General features: G+C 38.9%; 5 protein-coding genes and 1 pseudogene across 5 annotated transcripts; 2 read left to right on the top strand and 4 right to left on the bottom strand.

The window, feature by feature from the left end:
* Positions 1 to 147: 147 nt before the first annotated feature.
* LOC106306604 (probable protein phosphatase 2C 71) lies at positions 148 to 2,698 on the bottom strand. Its single transcript, XM_013743278.1, has 8 exons — positions 2,330 to 2,698; positions 1,980 to 2,107; positions 1,822 to 1,920; positions 1,562 to 1,720; positions 1,392 to 1,478; positions 1,213 to 1,304; positions 1,056 to 1,130; positions 148 to 983 (listed from the first exon to the last, which is right to left on the bottom strand). Exons 1-8 carry the CDS (start codon positions 2,407 to 2,409, stop codon positions 348 to 350), a joined length of 1,356 nt encoding a protein of 451 aa, XP_013598732.1. The 5' UTR covers positions 2,410 to 2,698; the 3' UTR covers positions 148 to 347.
* A 73-nt stretch (positions 2,699 to 2,771) lies between these two features.
* LOC106306603 (uncharacterized protein slr1919) lies at positions 2,772 to 7,154 on the bottom strand. The gene is made up of 14 exons (XM_013743277.1): positions 6,867 to 7,154; positions 6,330 to 6,456; positions 5,979 to 6,225; positions 5,817 to 5,858; positions 5,647 to 5,718; positions 5,408 to 5,543; positions 5,125 to 5,282; positions 4,955 to 5,039; positions 4,678 to 4,877; positions 4,351 to 4,512; positions 4,007 to 4,156; positions 3,498 to 3,758; positions 3,132 to 3,395; positions 2,772 to 3,020 (listed from the first exon to the last, which is right to left on the bottom strand). Exons 1-14 carry the CDS (start codon positions 6,922 to 6,924, stop codon positions 2,787 to 2,789), a joined length of 2,196 nt encoding a protein of 731 aa, XP_013598731.1. The 5' UTR covers positions 6,925 to 7,154; the 3' UTR covers positions 2,772 to 2,786.
* A 21-nt stretch (positions 7,155 to 7,175) lies between these two features.
* On the top strand, positions 7,176 to 7,763 carry LOC106306605. The gene is made up of 2 exons (XM_013743279.1): positions 7,176 to 7,421; positions 7,514 to 7,763. The coding sequence occupies exons 1-2, from the start codon at positions 7,353 to 7,355 to the stop codon at positions 7,571 to 7,573; spliced, it is 129 nt and encodes a 42-aa protein (XP_013598733.1). The 5' UTR covers positions 7,176 to 7,352; the 3' UTR covers positions 7,574 to 7,763.
* Positions 7,764 to 8,316: 553 nt separating this feature from the next.
* On the bottom strand, positions 8,317 to 9,815 carry LOC106304278 (annotated as a pseudogene).
* A 2,308-nt stretch (positions 9,816 to 12,123) lies between these two features.
* On the bottom strand, positions 12,124 to 13,252 carry LOC106303742 (protein ENHANCED DISEASE RESISTANCE 2-like). The gene has a single exon (XM_013740055.1). It carries the CDS (start codon positions 13,143 to 13,145, stop codon positions 12,279 to 12,281), a length of 867 nt encoding a protein of 288 aa, XP_013595509.1. The 5' UTR covers positions 13,146 to 13,252; the 3' UTR covers positions 12,124 to 12,278.
* Positions 13,253 to 17,110: 3,858 nt separating this feature from the next.
* LOC106304968 (probable folate-biopterin transporter 2) lies at positions 17,111 to 19,052 on the top strand. The gene is made up of 4 exons (XM_013741345.1): positions 17,111 to 17,737; positions 17,815 to 17,910; positions 17,978 to 18,148; positions 18,219 to 19,052. The coding sequence occupies exons 1-4, from the start codon at positions 17,111 to 17,113 to the stop codon at positions 18,822 to 18,824; spliced, it is 1,500 nt and encodes a 499-aa protein (XP_013596799.1). The 3' UTR covers positions 18,825 to 19,052.
* Positions 19,053 to 20,002: the final 950 nt, after the last annotated feature.

The raw sequence follows: 20,002 nt of genomic DNA, 5'->3' as shown, positions 1-20,002 counted from the left end.
AATGGGTGGTGTGGTGTTATATGTAACTTATGTCTTGTATATATGATAATGTGATTTTGAACATGTTTTTTTTTGTCTATGCAATCTTTTTATATTTTCACCTATCTGATTCTAATGTTTCAGCATATTCATAGAGTTAATGATCTTGAACATGAGACTAAAGATCATATTGGGGTCTCTTACATGTAGACTTCATAAGATTTATAAGTTTATTACAAGGCAGAAGAAACATTACATTATTTGGAGTTAGAACTTTTTTTTAAAAATGCGCAACAAAGAAAAGAAACTTAAAATGATGAGAGAAGTTAGTGCGAGGCAAAATTTTGATTCACTAATGACATTTGTAGTTAGTGATTAGAGTTGACGTTACTTGACTTGCTAGTGGCGGAGTCGCTGTGAACTGCGGTTGGCTTTTGATTATTATCACCTATTGATCCGCTCTGTTCCGAGGAAGTGGTGTTGGTTGCTGCAATCGCCTTTTTCTCATCTATAACAGGCTTCTGATTAGCAACGCTCTCGTCCATATTGTTGTGCACTGTAATGTGCCCTTGAGAAGGTTGTTTGGAGGAGCTCTTAGGCTCTGAGCCGCGGTGAATTTCGCTTGGAACTTGATTCGTTTTCCCTGCTGAACCATTCTGTTCTGAAGAAACGCTGCGTCCTGCTGCTGTAACCGCAACTGGCTTTTGGTTCAGGCTTTCATTTTCATCGTTGCGGTCCAAGTCGCTGAGTACTGCGGTATGGTCTTGATTGGTTTCATTGGCTGAGACATTGTGTTCCGCATCACTTGTAACTACGGTTTGACCGTTGGTTGCTATTTCCTGGGATGAGCTGGCATCTGCTTTGGTATTAGCATTCTTGCTCTCCAGGAAACGTACGACTACACATGTAATATTGTCAGCACTTCCTCTCTTTATTGCTTCTCCCACAAGTTTCTTGGTTGACTCCTCTGGATCTTCAACCTCTTTCACCACTTCAACAGCTTCCTGCCACACCAAAGAAAGTAAGATTTATATCATCATCATTCATCTAAGACAGCATAAGTCAAATTCACAAACCTCATTAGAGAAAACATCCCAAAGTCCATCGCTGGCAAGGATCAGAAACTCAAGAGAGTCATCAATCTTCTCTTCCTGCAATGAAGACATGACACTTTGAACACAAGTAGATCTGTATGTGGTAAGATTCATATGAAAGTGAAGTCATCATATGTACCTGAATCTCAGGGTCAGCAATAACATACTCTTTCAGAAGTCGATCACCAAAGGAGCGAGAAACTGCAAGAACTCCTCCAACTCTCCAAGTCCCTATTCAATCTAGGAATCAGGACTATATGCAGTAAAAAAAAAAAGAAGATGTGAGAAGTAATAATTCTAAGAGTTTCTTTTAATTACCAGCCCACATGACAAAACCACCAGCATTCTCAATGCGTTCACGCTCATCGCTTTGATCAGGTTTATGGTCTCTTGACACAGCAAAGGCTATACACAACACACGAAACATCTCATTTAAAAACATTCACATTATCATAAGTTATGACACAGATCTCAATAAGATAGTGTACCAGTTCCTGCTCTACAGATAACAGCTCTGGAATCACCAACGTTTGCAACAAGTAAGCGATCACGAACGAGAATAGCAGTAGAGGCAGTGGAACCAGCGTCTATAGTGTGATTATTTTCTGACTTGAGAAGTTCAGAGTCTGTATGATTGTAGGCATCAGCTGGAAACATTAAAAAAAGAAAGAAAAAACCAAAGCAATTATAGATCAAACAATGATTAAGTTGAAAAACAAAAGAAGATTAGAGTGGGAAGTAAAGAGACCTATGGCAGATTTGGTGTCGGAAATGAAGTTAGGATGAGTGATAAGATTGCTGAAAAGATGACGCTTCAAATACTCAGCTGCTGCGGCTCCTCCATGTCCTGCAAGGAAAGATTATTCAGATTTGATCGTTCCTAATGGTATGAGAGATGGGTGGTACCATCAAAGACTCCAAAGAGACCAACGATTTCTCCATCGATACCATCGATTCTTGTTTCAAAAAAGTCTTCCATGGATGATCTCTTTCCAGCTGAGCTCGCATAGCCATAGCTAAACTTTTCGTTCTGGCTGAAAGTTAAAATGAATTGGGAACATCGTTGATCAATAAATTCATGTTAAGGAGCACATGGGATCAATCATTAGATGAGTCAAACATGTAGCGAATCATGGAGAGAGTTTTAAATGACTCTATTCATTTAAGTAACCCTCAGCCACACAACAACAACAATTGGATAGCAAAGAAATCAATCTCATGATGAGATGGAACAGAGAGAAAGAGGGAAGTGTGACCTGATACCGCCTCCACTTGCTGGGGCTTCAACAACCCGCATCTTATTCGAATACGACAGTACCAAGTCCTTATATCCCATTGTTTCTTTTTCCTTTTGCAGAATTCTCAAATGCAACAGAATCTGGTAATGATGTTAAGCATACATGAATTCAAAAACTCACAGAGAGGATGGCTTGGAGAGAAGAGAAAGAAGGGTGAGAGAGAGGTTTCATAGTCCAAAGAAACCAAATAAGGAAACAGAAAGCAGCGGTTCGACGTTTTTCCGGAAGCGATGGTGTTCAGGTTTTTCCGGCAAAGGATCAGTGGTGCCTATGGTCTTTGCTAAATATAGAAAGCTTTATGGACTTGCAAGTCAAAATGACACGTAGACGGATATTTTAAACTGTTACATATTCCTGGTGTATATTCTCTAGCAGTAGGTAATAAATAAGATGAAATAAGTAAGTATAAAATAATTTATTGGCTCTTCTTGTTGTGATGGAGCAGTTTGGAGAAAAGGATCCAACAATTGTTAGGCATTTTCTGGCCTAAATGTGTACACAGTGCAGAAACTATATCTAAAGCATAACTGTGAACCTCAGGCTTCCTTGACATCCGAAGAAGCATTGCTGTCCACATTCCTGGTGCAAGCTTCACGGCCTCACTCAGACATTTGAATCCATTGCTCACTCTTTTCATCGTCCCTTCTTCCTGAGAATACATACATAGAGAAAGAGTAAAATGATGAGAGACTTAATAATAACAGTTTCTTCAAAAATCCAATGAGAGGATTTTTGTTTAAAGGTTTTGATGATTACTGACCCTAAGATTCATGGTTTGCTTCTTCTTCATGTTCAGATCAACAACCTCTTCTTCCAGGAATATATCAACCACTCTGATTATGTCCTGAAGAAGGAAGACCCGAACTCTCTGCCCCTTCTCTGACAATATGAACAATAGCAGATCTTCTGTCGCGGAAACTACTGAATGCATGTCGAATGATTTCAGTTCTGATGATTTCTTCAACGTTTTGTCTTCTGGAGAATCTCCAGATGTCACAGAAGCCTGTTCGGATATCGCTGCTACCTAGAAGAGTGAGTTGTTTGTTAGCTCATTCTTCAGATTACTCGGTTTCACAAAAAAAAAAAAACCAATTAAATCCTAAAGAGGAGAGTTGTGTGAACGTACCAAGCGTTCAAGCCGATTCCACCTTATTGATCCATCGTTACAAATGACAAGTTCCCTTAGAATCTTCCTCATATCTGGGCTTGGATCTGCTAATAGCCTCCCGATCACAAATGGATACGCGCTCTCTATCACTTTGAACTCTGGATCAAGAATCTTTGCAGTACCTTCTAGTGAACCAAGGGATCTTATCACAAGAGCATAATCTGGAGGCAGTGAGAAATTGAAGTCGTACATAACATCATACAGTTGTTCCATAACCCCCTGCACAGTAAAGATAGTAAGGATTATGGCACTGTGACAGGACAAAGTAATCATCACGGTGTAAAATTCTGTCAACTATCACCAACTCTGCTACTGATTGGGTTTCTAACAGTTGGAAAAGTAATCTGATATCTTTCTCAGATTTTAGCACCCCTCAAATGTTTTGGACAATCGGTGAGTTGGAGAATCTATTCTGTAGGGTTGAGTGTAATTTACTAATATTCATTACAAGATGAAGAAGGACATACCTGGAAATCTTGTGAAATTCTTGTACTAGAACCAAAAGAAGAACGTAAAGCATTTGAAACTGCTTGTATATCGACTCCTTCAGGTAAAAACCCCAATGAAAGGAAATCATTTGCCAAACTTAGAGAGTCACGGTTGACAAAATGCACCAGCTGCAACCGCAATAGAACTAATCAAAAATCAACTAAATAACGATCTTAGATGGAAAAGTTCTTATTCTCCATCTTCAACAAAAAAGGACGTTGCATGTAGTATATTTTATAAGCAAAATCGAGGAGAGAAGCTAGAGAGACCACACGCATATAAGACTGAGGAAAAGGAAATGATAAACTGGAGTAGAGCTTACAATTTGAATAAGTCCCACACGGTAATGACGTGGGATATTCCCCATCATCCCGAAGTCGAAATAAACAAGAGACCCTTCTTTAGTAGCCACAAGATTTCCTGGGTGCGGATCAGCATGAAAGAATCCAACCTCAAGCAGCTGCTTTAACGAGCATGATAGGCCCTGTAATACAAATCAATTCAAGGCTCTCAGTTGAACGTTCATGAAACTAGCAGTACTAAGCCCAGACCAATCTCTCAGAATCACCAAGTTTCTGTCCAGAGATTAATTTTTTTCACTATGTGAGGACATTAACCTAGCATAATTAGTTATCAGTTAGTTATTTACCTGATCGATCAAGTCCCTTCTATCAAGAGAAGCCCTTTTCAGCTTAATTTCATCTGTTAGTTTTATGCCATCGACCCATTCCATTGTGAGAACCGCGGTGCGTGTAAAATTCCAGTATATTTTAGGGACTTTAATGTTCTCTGCTCTATGATTCTTGGACATATTCCTAGGGGCAGCGTTATCATTAACCTGATCATTCGCTGTCAATATTTAAAGATATTATGGACCTGACAATGGTATTTCAAGAGAATGCACAATTCGAAACAAGAGAGCCTACCTGAATCGAAAGAGTATAGAGAAGCAAATCGTTCTGCATTTTTTGCCTCTCGAACGTAATCTATTTCATCAAACATATGCCTGACCTGTTCATTCCAGAGAGACATAAGCACGTTTGCATAATATACATAAGCAGAGAACTAGTCCTAACGTTTCAGATAATTGACTCACCATTTCATTCACTGCTACCAAAAGATCCTTACGGGCTTTTGCAAATCGTTTGAGTTGTCCCCCGATCATATGGAATAAGAGCGCATCACGTGTTAGTGAGAGTGACATTCCAGGTCTCTGAACCTTCACAGCTACCAACTGTCCAGAATGCAGATGAGCTGCAATACTTGAAGGGAAAAGGTGAAACGTTTAGCTTCTAGTAACTCTAAATTGAGAAAAATGGCGAGGATAGCATCAGACACCGGAGAGAAGAAATCCGACCACAGTTAAAAAGGTGTCTAACCTTTGTATACCTGGCCCAGAGATGCAGCAGCAACAGGCTTAGGACTGATATCGGCAAAAAGTTTTGACACTGGAGCACCCAGTTGCTCTTCTATACATCGCATGGCAACACTATTTGGAAATGGAGGAATCTGATCCTATAATAATCCAAAAAAACAATATACAATATCCAATTATTCCAGCACAACTATATGGATAATTCATTCATTTGAAAGAAAGAAAGAACGAAAGATTGGCTACCTGCAATTTTGAAAGCTCCTGACAATAAATAGAGGGTAATATGTCTGCTCTTGTGCTCAGCGCCTGTCCGAGCTGCAGCCCAAAATAGTGTATTATTTTGTGAGGATTCAAGAGAAAAAGAGGAAGAGATTTAGAGGAGTACTGGAATAAAAAGCGAACAACAAACATGCCTTAATGTAGAAAGGCCCCAAGCTGATAAGAGTCTCACGGAACTGCATCCAAAATGTGATAAAATACCACTAAATTAATTACTGGCCGAACCATATGTCCAAAGAGTACTCTTCATTTCATCAAATTAAACAACAGATCATCATAGGCTCGAGTATACAGACCTTGACAGCCCGTTTCCTCATATCCTGAACAAACAGCTGCCAAAAGGTAAGCTTCACCACATAGAACGAAATGATCGCAGCTCTATATAGCGCCAAAAAGGGGCCAAAACGATACACTGCAGAGAAACTTTTCGAGCTATACGCTCCAAGAGCTTGTCCAAATTCGGTTTCAAGGGATTCTCTCCGCAACTTTGCATACTCTGCCGTAGGTCTTCCACCATGAACGCTGGTGAATTCCGTCGAATACCTGCGAAGCCCATTTTTCAAAGAAAAAGATGAACTCAGTAAAACATCCTGAAACCCTCGACTGGTTGTGACTCCACAAATTATTCGGTATGATCAAGAACTCACGTTCTGTGTTGCAAGTAAAATGGTGAAATCCATGTATTAGTCCGTCTTCCAAGTTCACCATCCTTTCCTCTCGATATGTATCCCACAAGCTTGGAGCAAATCGGTTTGTCATCACGTGAAGCTCCAACTATAACAACAACAAATTCATCAACATTTATTTCAAAAAGGCTGGTAAAAGAATATCAGCATCATCAACATCATATTAAGTTAACTTAACAAGCTTCTTCTACACAACTCTGAGCTGATCTAGCAAAGATAAGGAGTGAAAACGTCACTGAAGCTGAGCTCGAGCAATCGTGGAGTTACAAAAGCAATGAGTAATTAACATCAGCAAAACTCTCCAATGCTCGTGAGAATCAAAATTCTTCACCCCGCTAAACTAAGTGGATTCACAACAGTGATTACCGATTCAAAAATTCAACAATTGCAACCCCAAAACCATTCACTCTGCAATTTTGTTCTCTTAATTCCTAAAAATTGTTGACGAAGCATCAAATTTCCATTGAATGCGAGACCGAAAAGGGAAGAAATACGAACCTCTCTGGAACAGCGAGACACGGCGGTGACGGCGGAGAGCAACGACGACATTCCTCATCGACTAAAAGCTAGAACACGACGATCTATTCACTCGAGCAGTGTGCGACAATCCCATTAACACTCGTAGCTCTTTTGCGCAGAAACTGTTCGCTAAAATGCGCAACCGAGATCGCCAATATGACTTTGAGTATCTCTCCACGTAGGGCTCGATGCGCCACGTGGCAATCGCAGAGTCAGTCGGCGTTTATGCTACTTGGAGAAGTTTTATGGGCCGGATCAGTCTTAAGGCCCATATGTTCAACATAACTGGAGTAAGGTTAACATTGTTCTGATATTTTAAATCGGAGAAGCGTAGATAAGTCGACGACGCCGACTCTTCTCTCTCGCTGTCTCACATATACAATCTTAGTCGTCTCCGGCAGAGAAACTTCGGTGAAGTATAGAGCCAGATCGATCCGTTCCAGAGTCTATTTCGTTTCGTCTGCGATGGAGAAGTCAGTGGATCTAGTTCCGGCTTTGGTTACTTTCCTAGCCGCAGCTCACGTCATCGCCTTGGTAACTTAACCTGCTCTCTATTTCGAATAAGAGGTCTATATGTTGTTCGCATCACCGATCGTTGATCTCGTTTTGGTTTATTCGGTTTGTAGGTTTACTGGATTTACAGATTGGCCTCTGATCGTCAGCCTCCCAAACAAAAACCTCAGTGAGGAAACGTCGTGACATGGATTGGGCTTGAAATTCATCTATTGGGCTTAATGTTTTGTTCCGATCTGATATTGTGTTATAAATGTTGTTTTTTTTTTTTTTGATGAATTTGTGATTGAATATTTAGCGTTCGAACTATTGCTTATGCTCGAATTAATGCTAATAAGGAATGTGTCCTTTGTTTTTTGGCCCTATCCACCATTTTCTCAGTTGCCAGCTTATAGGGTTAGATTTGATGCACCATTGATTGATTGATCATTGTTGTTTCCAAAAAAAAAAGTATTAGGCCTAGGGATCCAAAACCCTCTGAATCATCAAAAAGTAAAGGGTGACTTGTCTTGTGTGTGATCACAAACATATCATCCCATTAGGTAGGAGTGATTTTCACCGAGCCAGACGCCTGTCCAGTAAGCATTTTGGGGTGGCTGTCGCATTTATTTTCCGAAGTGAGTCCAAACTTGTTAACAGCATTGAGGGTGCAGAGTAACCAAGTTAATGTGAAAAGATGTCGATTAGCCGACCTAAAGAGGGCCCAGACAGTCTGGTAGTATTGGATTCGTAATGTTTTACTTCCATCGAATAGTAAGAGACAGCTTTCAGTTGGATTCGTAACTCGAAAGAATAAAATCTACGTACAACTTCGGCTAATTTTAAGTATATGAACCAAACAAAAAACAGTTGACATTGGCTTTAAAAAAACTTGAAAATGAGAGAATATGATTATGATTTTTTTTGGATCAATTATGATTTTATTTATTTGATGTTTATTCATAACAATTTATGAGATTGAACAATGTGACACGTCTCAATCATCATCACTATTACACAGGAAACGTGGCTGTACTCTATCCTTGGTCTCGTGACGCGATGCTCAGACCGAGGAGAGTAACAACTAGTGTGCAGGCAGCCTTTATCCCTTATGGGTCATTTTTTTTCTTTTTCATAACAATCCCTTTATGGGTTATTCATAATAAATAAAAGGTTGCCGACAAAAAAAGTCCATAACAGTTTATGAATGTTTTAATCTTTCAATTAAAAATTACTTGAAATTAATTCAATGCGTATTGTCGTCGTGGCTTGCTTCCGCCGAACCCATCATTCTGTACGGTTTCAGTGGCTGCGGGTCGACCACAAACGCCGACGATACCTCCATATGACACAACCTAACGCCTCCGATCAGTCTCTCCGGCAGTTCATCCTCTGTTTTAGCCTCCATAACGTAGCCAACGTCGACCGTAAGGTACTCGGACAAAAGCCGAACAAGCGCCGCCAAGATCGGCCAGCTACCTGTATCGACGTCGATCTCAAAGTAGTTTGGTCCTTTATGGTAAGTACACCTCACTGTCTTAGCCGCAAGGAACGCGCCGAACTGCCCTGCCGCCGCTTTAACTATCCAGGGCCCTTTCACGACTTGGCTCACTATCTTGAACCTCTCGTTAAGAAACGACTCGTCTCCGTCCATGAACCGTTTCAGGAGAGAGTCTGATGGAATGGGTTCCTCCGTCGCGAAGTAGTGCACCGAGTGGTGGTGTTCCTTGCCTGGAATATGGAAGTTCACAGCGAAGATGAAGCCGTTTTGGGACCGGCCAAGAGACTGTGCTTTTCTGAGCGCGTGAGACACGCGGTTGTCAGGACGAGCTAGGATGTTATCGAGTTTGGTACTGGATTTGAGCCAGTCAACGCCGGCGGCAGAGAGGAGGTAGTCTCCGCCGGGACATTTCTGTTTGTTGGTGAAGTAGTCGGCGGATCCGACAGAGAATACGTCTCCTGGAGGTGAAGCCCAGCCATTGATTCCTGTATGGAGATCGACGTGGCGTGTGGATCCACCATTGACCGTTTCGGTTATCCACTCCGGTTCTGGTCGGCTTGGCATTGTTATCATCAGTAGGGCTTTGGGTTTGGTTCATGATATGTGATGCTCATTCCTAGTTGTTCTCTCTCTATAAGTAGCATGGGGCTCACTAAAAAAACATGCAAAAAAATGCGCCAATGGTCCATGGTTATTAATAGGATGTTGGTACCGTTGAGTTAATGTGCTGTATCATGACAAAGGAAGATTTAGAGTCTCCAAACTCAACGAAACAACGTGGCTATTTTTAGTGGCGTGATGTGGAAACTTCTCGATGCTTTGTCTGGCTTGTGCTACTTTTTGAACCCCATAGTATCAGATCCGAGGCTTGTGATTGGTGAGTTTCGTCCACAAAATCGATTATTGTAACTAGGCCTGGGACGGATCGGATATCCGAGCAATTTTAAGGTATCCAGATCCTTATCCGGCGGATCCATAATTTTACTATCTTTATCCGGATCCGGGGTTTTCGAATATCCGAGTGTCGGATATCCTTCTAAAAATTGTAATATCCTGCAGATATCCGATCCGGATTTGGATCTTTAAAATAAATAAAAAATAATATTAATATATATATATAAAATATTAACGATAATTAAAAAATAAAAATATATATAATGTCTTTAATTGTTTCTATGTTTTTTTTTGTCAACAATTATTTCTATGTATAATATTACAAAATTTACGTAAAATTTATATATACTATTATAAAAATGAAAATACATTAAATGAAATTAATTTTTATATATAGAAATTACTATTTTTGAAATATTTATTAATAAAACTTACGGATCCGGATATCTGGACTTAAAAATTAAGATATCCGGATCCGGCTTTGACGGATCCAACATTTTACTATCCAAATCCGACGGCCCCTCCGGTTTTTCGGATTTTCGGATCGGATCGAATCTCGGATCGAATCCGGATCTCGAATAAAAGTCTCGGGCTTAATTTTAACAATAATATCAAAACTAACATCCAAAACCTGTAAATATTTTAATGTATGATATCTGAAACCCTCAAAAACTTTGTACATCAAGTGCTTAAGAGTGCTGGAGAATGCAACTACTAAGAATAACAGATTTCAAAAACTGTTTTTGTTTAAGACTCATCTTTGAGGCCGTGTTGAGTACCAAGTGAATAGTGCTTGTTCCAAGTTGTCGTCTCCAATTTGTTGTATAGAGAGTCCTGTCTACAAACATGATTAGGCATTCTGGTTACAGTGGTCGTTCTCCATGGTGTCTTAAATTTCTCTCCCTCGATCTAAATGCTATATGTGTCATTATTTGCAGAGCATATCTTAGCAGGAATAAATTAACTTTCTCCATGTATGTATCTAATGCAAGTTGAATGATGGAAGACCATTTTGCCGTATAATCTGTGTCCATGAGGCCTTGGGAGCGACTTCCATATCTTTTCAGAATGTGAGCATTTAAAAAAGAGACGTTGATGAGTTTCTTGGACCTCTTGGAAATCCACGTTTGCATTCCATTGTATCATCTTTACCTCTAATGGTAAGCCTGTTCTTCATCATAATCAATTGCATAAAAAAGTATTAGAGTAGCATGAGTAAACCAAATCCCTTAGCTCCATGTGTTGAGGAAGTAAGCTTCTCTAATCTGGTTCCTGCTGATTTTAGAAGTGACAAAATCTTATGCACCAGTAAAAGGTCACAATCGTATTCCATGGGCTTTTATCTACTCTAAAATTCCTTGCTAAGTCCCCCAAGAAACTCATTTATGATCCTCGGCTAATGAATCAGATTCACTCGACCACACACCTCAATGTACCAATTTATAAGCTGGATTTCCAATCGGTTTTGGTAGGTTTTTAGGAATAAAAAAATACATTTAGCGAGATAAAAATGTTTTTCTGAAAAAAAAAATTGGGTTTTGAAGTTATATAAATACGGTCTAATGAATTATAAATTATTCATACATAATCAATCTACAAACCCGGAAAAGGTATTTGCCTCAATTGTAGTTTATTCTCTCAAGTTTCTTTCTTTTCTTACGAGAATAATTCACGCTTGTTTCCATAATAGAATCTCTCTCTCTCTCTCTCTCTCTCTCTCTCTCTCTCTCTCTCTCCCTGTGATGCTCTGTTTCTGACATTTTCAATCTTGTCCTTTTTATCATTTAGTAGAGTTGTTGTCGATGGTGATGCTAAGCTAACACTTAACTGTACTGCATTGCCTATCCCCATGCCAATCGAGACTGGTTCCCGCAGTACATCCTTTAGGCATCCATATTTAGACAATAATGAGTATTAGAACGATGATGTCTACTACCGCTTCTAACATTAACTCGAAAAATATCTTGACAAACTTCTGGGTTTTGGTATTTTCGTCCATATCCACGATTCATCGTTTGTTTTTTTATTACCGACCAAAAAACAAACTTTTCAAATCAAATAAACTTCACCCAGTGAACCAAAAGGGATGGCTGATCTGAGATATTAGAGGCATCATTAACGCAGGGTTCTTTAGTACAAAGTTCTTAACAGAATATAAAAACCCGACTCTTAACTTTTAACTGAAAAAGTTAAGAGTCGGCTCTTAAATAAGAGTTTTAAGAGTCGACTCTTAACTTTTTCAGTTAAAAGTTAAGAATCGGGTTCTTATATTCTGCTAAGAACCTTGTGCTAAGAACCCTGCGTTAATGATGCTCTTACACTAATTATTTAACTCAAAAAGAATAAATATTAAATATAAGTATATCTTCAGCTAAATTTAAATATACGATTTGCTTACAGCCTTACACTGTTACACATAACGATCTTTCTTTAGAAAACAAAAATAGTAGACATTAATTGGTTTAATATTATACTTGAAATGATTGATTTTATATATTTCATGTTTATTCATAACCAGTTATTACTAATGTCGTCGTGGTGGCTTTGCTTCCAGTGCCCATCATTCTGTACGGTTTCAGTGGCTCCGGTTCGACCACAAACGCCGACGATACCTCCATATGACACAATCTAATACCTCCGATCAGTCTCTCCGGCAGCTCATCCTCTTCTTGCGCCTCAACAACGTAGCCAATGTCGACCGTAAGGTACCTGGAGTACTCGAACAAAAGCCGTACAAGCGCCGCCAAGATTGGCCAGCTACCTGTATCGACGTCGATCTCAAAGTAGTTTGGTCCTTTATGGTAACTACACCTCACTGTCTTAGCCGCAAGGAACGCGCCGAACTGCCCTGCCGCCGCTTTAACTATCCAGGGTCCTTTCACGACTTGGCTCACTATCTTGAACCTCTCGTTACGGAACGAGTCGTCTCCGTCTATGAACCGTTTCAGGAGAGAGTCTGATGGAATGGGTTCTTCCGTCACGAAGTAGTGCACCGAGTGGTGGTGTTCCTTGACTGGAATATGAAAATTCACAGCGAAGATGAAGCCGTTTTGGGACCGGCCAAGAGACTGTGCTTTTCTGAGCGCGTGAGCCACGCGGTTGTCGGGGCGAGCTAGGATGTTACCGAGTTTGGTACTGGATTTGAGCCAGTCAACGCCAGCGAGAGAGAGGAGGTAGTCTCCTCCGGGACATTTCTGTTTGTTGGTGAAGTAGTCAGCGGAGCGGACAGAGAAGCCGTCTCCTGGAGGGGAAGCCCATCCATTGATTCCTGTATAGAGATCGACTTGACGGGCGGTTCCACCATTGGTCGTCTCGGTTATCCACTCCGGTATGGCTGGCTTGGGGATACTATGGTCGACAGGGCTCTTCATGATGTGTGATGCTCATTCGTTTTGTTCTCCTCTCTTTCTTTAAGTAGTATGAGACAAGTATAAAAAGACTTCGAACCCCGGCCAAATACCAGAGTTATCGGAAAAAAAAAAATGTATTAAAAGACATGCAAAAAATTGTGCTAATTGATGGTCCCAGGATATTAATGTAGAATACCGTTGGGTTATTTAGCTATTAAATTTAATGTACTATTTCACCAAAAAGGATGACACAGTCTCCAAGCTCAGCAAGACAACCTGGCATGATTAATTAGGGCTGGAAATGAATAGATACATATTAAAGTTTCCAATGCAATTTTGTTATTCTAAACATAATGCGGGAGCGATTCAATACATTTTACATTGCAGATATCTTTCAACCCACATAATTTATATACAAATTTAAAATATTAGTTATCTAATTTTATATCAGTTTTTAATATAGTGTTATAGATATAGTAAAATTGTTTATGTTTAGAAAATATATTTACTTTTATAATATATAACTTATATTATTAAAATAGGTGTAATTAAATATATTAAAACATTCTTTTATTCTAATTTACGTGTTCCACATATATATAGTTCACAAATTAAAAAAAAAGAATGTAATTATACTAACTTTTTATGAATTATATGCAAGGGTGGACCCATCAATAAATTTGTGTGGGTTAAAAACGTTTAAATGGTGTTTGGTGGACTTTGAACCCTGGTTTTGTGGTGTCAGAAGTTGCAATTTATCAATTATACTACTAAATTTTTGTTAGAGCATCTTTATCGGAACTATTTAGGAGGGTTTTTAGGGGAAAAAGGTGAGATGGGTCTTACAAAATGGGAAGAAACGTGGTTTCCTGTCACGGAATAAGAGATGTTTGTCGTGGGATTTTTACACTGTTTTGCGGGCCCCACGACACGTAGCAGTCCGCGATTGGTTCTTTTCTTTTTTTAACAGATAAAACAATAAAAAAAATTAAGAAACGGAACTGAATTTCCGAAATGCTGATGCTCTTAGTTTCTTATACAAAACCAACATTTTATTATCTTTTTGTTGTGTCAGGTGACTCCACTAATAAAGTGAGTCTGTCCCTAATTATATGATTAAGTTTTCTTATAGTAGTTAATTATATTATTATAAACAACATTGATAAATATTACAAGAACAACTTCACAAGATATAATTGTATTTTGACTTAATCAATTACTGAAGACCACACTTGACGGTACTTCTTATATCATGTTAAAATTCTCTTATAACATTTTCTTTATCATGTTAAAATTCTCTTATAACGTTTGCTTTAATTTGAAGAATTTAGTCAAAAAAAAAATTGATAAATGTTAATTAAACTATTGAACTAAAGAGGCTTTTACTATGACATTTTTTTAATTAAAGAAACCTGCCAGCCCGCGACAGAGCAGATTATGTGAGGAGGATTTGTCGATTTGATCCGTTTTCTAGCCTAAGCATGATGTGGACTTCTCGATGCTTTGTTGGGCTTGTTCTACTTTCTGAAGCCCATTGTTCGCAGTGTGATAATCTTTCTACACGACTCTCAAACCGACATTGAAAATTCCTACTAAACTTGTAGGCATGATGACTTTTGTATATCATTTAACTTGTCCATAACAGCATTACCAACTAATATGGATCTCTATATAGCATATGTTCATGATCATCTAATGAAAAACTACATGGGTAAACTATAAATTAACAAAGGAAGTAAGCCCGGTCTGATAACAACCAAAGTTTCAAAAGGGATCTTTCTTTAGAAAATATATAGCAAGTAGCACTCAAATAAACAAACACATACTTTTGTCTAAAACACACACAAAATTACAAGATATTCGCGAGTTTTAGGATTTTATAAGAAAATAAAACTACTAAGTGTATTAATATAAATTATACATATCAAAAGTTTCAATTTCGATTAAAATAGGTTTTCAAATGGCAGCATCAACACCTTCGAAATGATAAAACATTCGCATTTAAGAAAGAAAAAAAACTAATGAGTAGCAGTTGGCAGTTGGTGGTGGCAAACTCTTGTCTATTTTTACTCTTTATATAAATAATTATATTAATCAATAAAGGTCACAGAACATCCCAAAGATGCTGGGACATATATTTTTGCTTATAAAAATGATGGAAATAGGGTTTTTTAGTCATTTCAGATCAGTAGAGAGGTAGTAGTGGTGACAAGATCTATTTGGATCCAACGGTATCGGAACACGTATCGAAAGAGGGGATACTAGGTTAAAGAAACCTTGTTCTGTTCCTTCGGTGGCCGACTGATCTTGAAATATCAGCGACAATTTTGTGTGCTTATGGACGGGTTTACTCGTCCCACCCAATCGTCTTGCGAAGAAAAGGAACAATATGGAAAATGCTGAAGTAGGAGACTTCATACTTTACGTAAGATTTCAATAACAGATTTTTTCTTTAATGCTGGTTAATGATAATATTATAAACTATAAAATGTTATATACACAATTATACAGTTGATTTATTTTATTTATAACCGTCGATAATTTTACATAATTTATGATAATTTACTGACTATTTAACGATATTCTATGCAACATGATAAATATATTTTCTAATTCTCTGGAACTGAAATGTCACTATTTTGATGTATAAACATTAATTAATATTTAGTTAAACCACAAACTAAAAATAATTTCACAAAATCTTTGATTTTAAATAACTAGACTAAAAACATCTCCAACCCAACCTAAAATTTTCAAATTTTGAGGTTGTAAATAGTGAAATTTCAAATTTGAAGTTTCACTATTCACAACTTCAAAACTATCTTTTATTTTATTTTTGGTCTTTTTGGTATTTCTTTTCATAAATACATATGCCAAACTTAATTTAGAATAATTCAAGTAACATTACATAAAGTTCACACAATATAAAAATACATAAAATAAAGTTTACGCAAAATAATATAATATTGTAATATTGTGTGTTGTATAATTAAATGTATGTTATATATGTATTTGTGAAGTTTTTATCATTATTAGTAACTTTTGTTAATGTCAAAGTTTATTATGCAAATAAATAAATTTTTAAAGATTTTTTTGAGGATTCATGGTTAAAATAACCAGCCTTCAAATTTTCGTTTTGAAGTTTTGTTCCCCTTAAAATGAAGTTTTGGGTTGGAGATGTGTGATGAAACTTCTGCATTTGCATATCTACATCACAAATGTGAAGAGAGATAGAAAGTCAAAAGCATTAATGAAATATCAAACGATTAGGTTTGTTACGGTGACTTTGATGCAAAACATTACAAAGCATAATTCTTCTTTTTCATGAATTTACCTTATAATTTTTATTTGTGTGTGTCTTAAATTCGCTTTAATTTGCAAATAAACCTTATTTTTCTGAGTGGTATCTGATAAAAGAAACAAACATTTAAAATCAAAAATAGTTTCTATTTTTTTAAAAGTTTCTACTTTTAAGGTGAAGGCAATGAAAAACAGAAAGTAGAAAAAAATTTCGACCAAAAAAAAAAAAAAGTAGAAAAATTTAGACAGAATGTTCTTCTTGGTAAGAGACAAACGAAAGATGTGTTTTGTCAAAACATTTAGCAGCAAAACTTGACATTTTCCCGTTCGTCGCTCTCTCCTCTGACATTTCTTTAATCACTTTTTTTCTTCTCCTCCATCTTCTTCAATGAGCTTTTGTTGTTCATACAGAATCAAGTCAACGAATGTTCTTCTTTGCCAATCTCATTCTTGTTTTCATGAGCTTTTTTAATCCAAGCTAAGATTTTGAATTCCCAAATCCCTGTTCTTTGACTTTCCTTCCATCAAAAGATTCATCATTTCTATGATCTAAGCTTCAAATCCAACCCAAGAAAAACCATCCACTTCAAGCCAACTCTGGTCCTGGATCTGTTTAACCCACAGTTTCAGACCAAACCCACATCAAAAGTTTCAACATTTAAGCCAAATCTTGAACCTAACCAGCTATGGTGGTAGAAGACCAAAACCTTGAAAGTGGCGGATCCGTCCGTGTAGTCATCAAAGGAGAGAGTCATCTCCGTAATGTACTGTGGGGTCCAGTGCGGTGGATAAAGATGCTGGCCAAAGAGCTTCACTGGAGCTTTGTCTTCGGCGTGGTCTCACTCTACGGTATAAACCAAGGCCTTGGCGGCTCATTAGGCCGTGTAGCCACCGAGTATTACATGAAAGATGTTCAAAAGGTTCAGCCTTCAGAGTCTCAGGCTCTCACGGCCATCACCAAGATTCCGTGGATCATTAAGCCTCTTTGGGGCATTCTCACCGATGTTCTTCCCATCTACGGCTTCCACAGACGCCCTTACTTCGTTTTGGCAGGCGTCCTTGGAGTGGTTTCCATGCTTTTCATATCGGTTCTTGGGAATCTGCATCTTTACTTGGCGCTCTTGTGGATGACAATAGCAAGTGCTGCGATGGCGATTGCTGATGTGACCATTGATGCTTGCACTGCTTACAATAGTATTAAACACCCTTCTCTTGCCTCGGATATGCAGAGCTTGTGTAGCTTAAGCTCTTCCATTGGTGCGCTTCTTGGTTTCTTCATGAGTGGCATCTTAGTTCATCTTGTTGGCTCCAAGGTTAGCCAATCTCTCGCAGTGATCTCTGTCATCTGTGACTTCTTTTAAATGACGTGTTTCGGTTTTTTGGACATTAGGGTGTGTTTGGCTTGCTGACACTCCCATTTGCGTTGGCATCAGTAGTAGGGATGGTGTTTAGTGAGTCCCATGTTCCTGGCTTCTCTTACAAACAGGTAATGTCATTGTCTCTTTCACTATGCTTGAGTTTCCACTACTGACTCTTGTTTTGTATCAATTCAGGTAAACCAGAAGTTTATAGACGCAGGGAGAGCGATGTGGAGGACGATGAAGTGCTCAGATGTGTGGAGGCCGAGTCTGTATATGTACATTTCCCTTGCTCTTAGTTTGAACATTCATGAAGGTCTCTTCTATTGGTTCACAGATTCAAAGGATGGCCCTTTGTTTGCTCAGGTACTCAACCACTCTCAAAACATACTTGAAGTTGCTTACCATGTTGAGATCTTTCCTTGTTTTGTTTCAGGAAACTGTTGGTTTCATTCTCTCAATTGGTTCGGTGGGGTCGATTCTAGGAGCAACCTTGTACCAGCTAGTCCTAAAGGACCATCCCTTCCGCGGCATTTGCTTGTGGACTCAACTTCTCTTTGCCTTGGCAGGGATGCTTGACCTCATTCTCGTGCTACGTCTCAACTTGAAACTTGGCTTACCAGACTATCTCTTCATAGTGGTGGACGAGGTAGTGTCTCAGATGATAGGACGCCTGAAATGGATGCCGCTGCTCGTGCTCACTTCAAAGCTTTGTCCTCACGGAATTGAAGGGACATTCTTTGCGTTGCTGATGTCTATCGACAACGCAGGCTTCATGACCTCTTCTTGGCTGGGAGGGGTGTTGTTGCACGTCCTCAAAGTGACTAGGACAGAGTTTGGCAACCTCTGGCTTGCGGTTTTGATCAGGAATGTGCTGAGAGTTTCGCCGCTCTTTGTTCTGTTTCTTGTGCCTAAGGGAGATCAGAACACGTTTAAGCTCCCGGGTGAGATCATGGGGGAAGATTCTGATTCTGATGAAGAGAAAGAAGAAGCTCGGGACTTGGAGTTGGCGTCTCTTGTTCATTCCGCTGATAGAAGATAGCTCACAGTGTTCTCTTGTTATAGACAAATCTTTGAAGCACATGCTTCATTGTCTCTGAACTTTTTACCTGCATTGATATAAAGTGCAAATTTTACAAGTTTGTCACATTTGTTGGGTATAGAAGGACAGTGTATGTCTTGTAATATAAATAGTTCCTTGGGGAAAAGCATCAAGAAGAATCTTGCAGAACTGGGACTGGAATACACAATTACAAGCTGTGTCTGAGAATGTGATTCTAACATATCTTATGGGTTTTGAAACACAAAACAGGTTGAAATCTTTTTCTATAGGAACAAACCATGAGGTGAAGGAACAATCATCACTATCATCTCAAGTCTCGTCTCCGCCAATCCCTGTCTTTCTCTTTGCCTCTACCATGATCGTCTCGGTCGTGGCTTGAACTCTTTTCACGTCTGTCTCGGTCTCTGTTCAAATCGTGTTGCCTATCTCTGTCTCCGAGTCTCCCTCTGTCCCTGTCTCGGTCCAAGTCATGATCTCTCTGAAGGCAAGTAAAGAAGATAGAGTTTTGCTGAATAACTTTCTTATTTTCTTTTTCTTTGGTTTGATACAAGTTGATCTATTTATGCAGGAAATGTAAAACCCTAGAGCACGCACATGTGTCATCATCAGGTGTCTATGAGATCATCTAAGGCTGAGAATGGATTTGACAGCTCGATCATATGCGCTCCTTCAGTCGTACAAGTAGCAGCTGGCTTGTGTACGCTGCTTTTGGTGATCGTCGACCGTTGAGAGCTTTGTTGACTGGATGATGACAAAACCTTGACATGCTGCTTGCTGGGCCTATGCGGAACTTGGGTTTTATCATCAGACGGAATCAGAATGGCCTTGCCCTTCTGTTCTGCAGTGAAGCGTTTTGGCAAAACCGTGTCGTTTTGCTCACTTGCCGGTAGAGTTCCTATATCCTCCACTTCTTTACAGCTTCCTTGTCCTTAGTCCACAGGTTGAAGAGTGTAATTGTTCCATCTTTTCTCCTCAAAACCTTCCTCCAGAAACCACCATCATATTTCCACTCTTCAAACTCCTCAAGCGAGATATGAGTATCGCATTCAAACCCGGTTACGGCGTGGAACTCTTGCAATGAGAATCGAAGCGGTCTCCTCGCAAAGACAAACCATAGCTCGTGCTGTAAGAAAGTCACCAGCTCCCTACACAAGAAG

The sequence above is a fragment of the Brassica oleracea genome, chromosome C7, assembly GCF_000695525.1.
Source record: "Brassica oleracea var. oleracea cultivar TO1000 chromosome C7, BOL, whole genome shotgun sequence".
In the NCBI taxonomy this organism is placed as follows: Eukaryota; Viridiplantae; Streptophyta; class Magnoliopsida; order Brassicales; family Brassicaceae; genus Brassica; species Brassica oleracea.
Note: the sequence above shows the minus strand (reverse complement) of the source record. Positions and strands in the feature narration are given on the sequence as shown.

Bases quoted from the DNA above. Each gene is read 5' to 3' on its own strand.
- LOC106306604 (XM_013743278.1), bottom strand. From the start codon at position 2,409: ATGGGATATAAGGACTTGGTACTGTCGTATTCGAATAAGATGCGGGTT. The intron at 1,921-1,979 runs GTACCACCCATC...CTTTCCTTGCAG, and splicing joins TCTCTTTGGAGTCTTTGATG to GACATGGAGGAGCCGCAGCA. The intron at 1,305-1,391 runs GTAATTAAAAGA...TAGATTGAATAG, and splicing joins TGGTTTTGTCATGTGGGCTG to GGACTTGGAGAGTTGGAGGA.
- LOC106306603 (XM_013743277.1), bottom strand. From the start codon at position 6,924: ATGAGGAATGTCGTCGTTGCTCTCCGCCGTCACCGCCGTGTCTCGCTG. The intron at 5,283-5,407 runs GTTAGACACCTT...CAAGTATTGCAG, and splicing joins TCTGGGCCAGGTATACAAAG to CTCATCTGCATTCTGGACAG. The intron at 4,157-4,350 runs GTAAGCTCTACT...TTGCGGTTGCAG, and splicing joins GTGTGGGACTTATTCAAATT to CTGGTGCATTTTGTCAACCG.
- LOC106306605 (XM_013743279.1), top strand. From the start codon at position 7,353: ATGGAGAAGTCAGTGGATCTAGTTCCGGCTTTGGTTACTTTCCTAGCC. The intron at 7,422-7,513 runs GTAACTTAACCT...TTCGGTTTGTAG, and splicing joins CAGCTCACGTCATCGCCTTG to GTTTACTGGATTTACAGATT.
- LOC106303742 (XM_013740055.1), bottom strand. From the start codon at position 13,145: ATGAAGAGCCCTGTCGACCATAGTATCCCCAAGCCAGCCATACCGGAG.
- LOC106304968 (XM_013741345.1), top strand. From the start codon at position 17,111: ATGGTGGTAGAAGACCAAAACCTTGAAAGTGGCGGATCCGTCCGTGTA. The intron at 17,738-17,814 runs GTTAGCCAATCT...TTTGGACATTAG, and splicing joins TTCATCTTGTTGGCTCCAAG to GGTGTGTTTGGCTTGCTGAC. The intron at 18,149-18,218 runs GTACTCAACCAC...GTTTTGTTTCAG, and splicing joins ATGGCCCTTTGTTTGCTCAG to GAAACTGTTGGTTTCATTCT.